This window comes from Lactuca saligna, chromosome 3 (assembly GCF_052625555.1).
Source record: "Lactuca saligna cultivar CGN05327 chromosome 3, ASM5262555v1, whole genome shotgun sequence".
Taxonomy (NCBI): Eukaryota; Viridiplantae; Streptophyta; class Magnoliopsida; order Asterales; family Asteraceae; genus Lactuca; species Lactuca saligna.
In genome coordinates this window covers 59,138,332-59,141,300 of record NC_136419.1, presented here as the reverse complement: position 1 = coordinate 59,141,300, position 2,969 = coordinate 59,138,332, and the positions used below count along the sequence as shown (strand labels likewise).

Genomic DNA, 2,969 nt, shown 5'->3' with positions numbered 1-2,969 from the left:
CATCTTTTTCATGGTTTTCAAACATATATCAACTAAGACTCATTTTCATGAATTCTATAGCTTTCCTCATATTATAAAACACTAATATAGTGTTTATAAGTAGTATTAAAGTATCAAAAATATGGTTCTAATGTCTTACATTTATCTTTCCTATTTGTCTCACAAATTCACAAAATAACAATGTACTATACGTTTCAACCATTTCCTTAAACTAACACACTTTATCCACGTTTTTCCTAGTGTGAAATATAACATTACTCATATAGTTCTTTTTAGTACTTTAAAGTGTGTAGGTGGTGACTTCTCCATATCACAATCTAGATTGATGTAGATAAATTTTGTGCCGTTTAATAGGTATCTTATTATTTATAAACCTTGTATTAATGATCCATTGCCATTTCCTCCTCTCTTCCTTCTTGGACCATAATTTTAGGAAATAACAACAGATTTTTGCATTTTGTCTCATTTTTCAGATTAACACTTATTTTATAAACCTTTTACATTCTAAGACATATTAACATTTTAAAACATTATCGCTACTCTAACTAACATTTAGAATATATTTTGACGTTAAGCATAAATTTCTAATAAATTACCATCATTATTAGATGTCATGTCCTTTATCATTCCATTATCTTAGATTACTATTCATATGTAGCTAGTGCATGATGGTATATAGACCTTATCATATATTTATGACTTGGATAGTTGGATGATGACACTGTGGACCATACCATTGTTGAGGTTCCATTTTTATTTCTTTTTTATGCAACACCCTATACAGTCTGACTTTAGCCTCAACAGGACTATACGTATAAATGTACATATATAAGCACAAGTTTTCAAAGCATGTTGTTAGGTTTTATCCCCAAACCCTTAAAATTGGTGGGCGGTGGCCACATATGATTTGTATGAATCACCATGCATACCATACCAAGTGGATTTAAACTAAATTTCTAAGATACCTTAAGGATTGAAACTAAATCATATCGCATATCATTATTCTAACACTAATCTAAACAACTAAATCTTAATGCTACCGTCTAACCAATCATTGTTCTAACACTAATCCATACAACTAAATTTTAATTCTCCAATCCAATAAGACCATCCGTTATACCCACCACATACCACATATGTTGTGGGTGTCATATCAGCACCACATTCCACTACTACTAACATGGGATACTTACCACTAACACACTACTCCACATTATTATTTTTTTAATTAAAAAATACAATAAAATTATATTTTTTTTAATTCAAAAACACAAAAAAATTACATTTTTTTATAATTAAAAAGCATTCATTTTTTTAAACTAGTTTTTCATTAATTATAAAAATAAAAGTACAACTTCAAACTACATTACTTAGTTAATATAGAATAAAAAAACATTACATTAATTAAAAAAACAAACATACACATAAAAATCCTAATCGTCGTTCATGATGTTCCGCGACATCTTCTTGAAGATTGAAACACGTTTCACCATTACGAATTTGAGCAACTCGCTCTAAAACGCATTCGTTCCGGGTACGAACTCCTCAATTGGAACGACAAAGTCGTTCGGATCATACGTGCAAATCGCTTGACCTTCATCTTTCATAATCATATAATGCATTATAATACATGCTAGGACCATTCATTTAATTATTTCTTTATCCCAGAGTCGTGTAGCATATTTCACAACATGCCATGTCTGCTTAAGGACTCCAAATGCCCTCTCGATATCCTTTCTCGCCGATTCCTGTTTTTTTGTAAACAACTTTGTCTTTTCACTTCGAGGAACCGAGTATGCATTCATCAATGTAGAATAATCCGGATATATCCCATCACCAAGGTAGTAACCCTATTTGTACGCGTGCCCGTTCACCGTGAACGTCATATCAGATGCTTTGCCGGTACAAATATCGTTGAAAAGTGAAGATTGGCCAAGAACATTAAGGTCGTTGTTAGACCCCATTACTCCAAAAAAGGCATGCCATATCCACAAATCTTGAGATGCAAGAGCTTCTAGGATGATAGTTGGTCCACCTATATCTTCTCGAGTGAACTGACCACGCCATGCATTTGGACATTTTTCCCAAGCCACATGCGTGCAATCTAGATTGCCAAGCATACCCGGAAATCCATGTCTCTCTTCATGAGCCGAATACAATCTCTCAATATCACGTTGAGTAGGTTTGTGCAAATATTCTTCGTGAAAAACCTCATAAACACATGCGGAAAACCAATCTACACATTTAACTGCAGTCCTCTCAGTCTCGGATACTTTCAAGTATCCGTCAGATGCATCAAATGATATATCGTATCCCAAATACCTAAGAGCAGCCGCACATTTTTGTATACTACTAAAACTCATTCTTCCTGTAGCGTCGGGTTTTTGTTTGAAAAAAATCATAATGAGATTCTAAAGCATTACTAATACGTAAAAATATAGCTTTATTCAGACGGAAACGACGTTCAAACGAGTCATCATTATAAAGATAATTATCAGCAAAGTAATCACGTACCAATAAGTCGTGTGCGGTTCGGCGATCACGATTGACGACCGCCCTTGTACGAGCTGCATTTGAACTTTCTTCGTCGTGAATGTGTTGCACAACGTTGAAGAATGTCTCGACGAATTCTACGTCATCATCCGAGTCAAAAGTTTTAAAAATTCCATATGTTATGTGGAATCTATGTATATGTGTTTTGTGGTTTTAGAGAATAGAATTAGGTGTAAGTTTTGGTGAAAATAAATGGTTTATTTATAAGTGAATTGAGTTTGAAAAAAAAAAGAAACGGGTAAAATAACCATTCAACGGCCAAAAAAAATCAACCACCAATCGGTTTCTTTGTTTGATTTCGTAGTTGGGAGCATGAAGGAGCACGACCACGCCCGACCACGGAACGTCGGGGTGGTGTGCACGATGCATTCTCGTGGCCAACTAGACCACGAATCCATTCGTGATATGTATACAAA

At 34.2% G+C, this 2,969-nt stretch overlaps 1 protein-coding gene across 1 annotated transcript; it reads right to left on the bottom strand.

The window, feature by feature from the left end:
- Positions 1 to 1,850: 1,850 nt before the first annotated feature.
- Positions 1,851 to 2,363, bottom strand: LOC145035588 (uncharacterized). The gene has a single exon (XM_078984114.1). The coding sequence runs from the start codon at positions 2,361 to 2,363 to the stop codon at positions 1,851 to 1,853; it is 513 nt and encodes a 170-aa protein (XP_078840240.1).
- Positions 2,364 to 2,969: the final 606 nt, after the last annotated feature.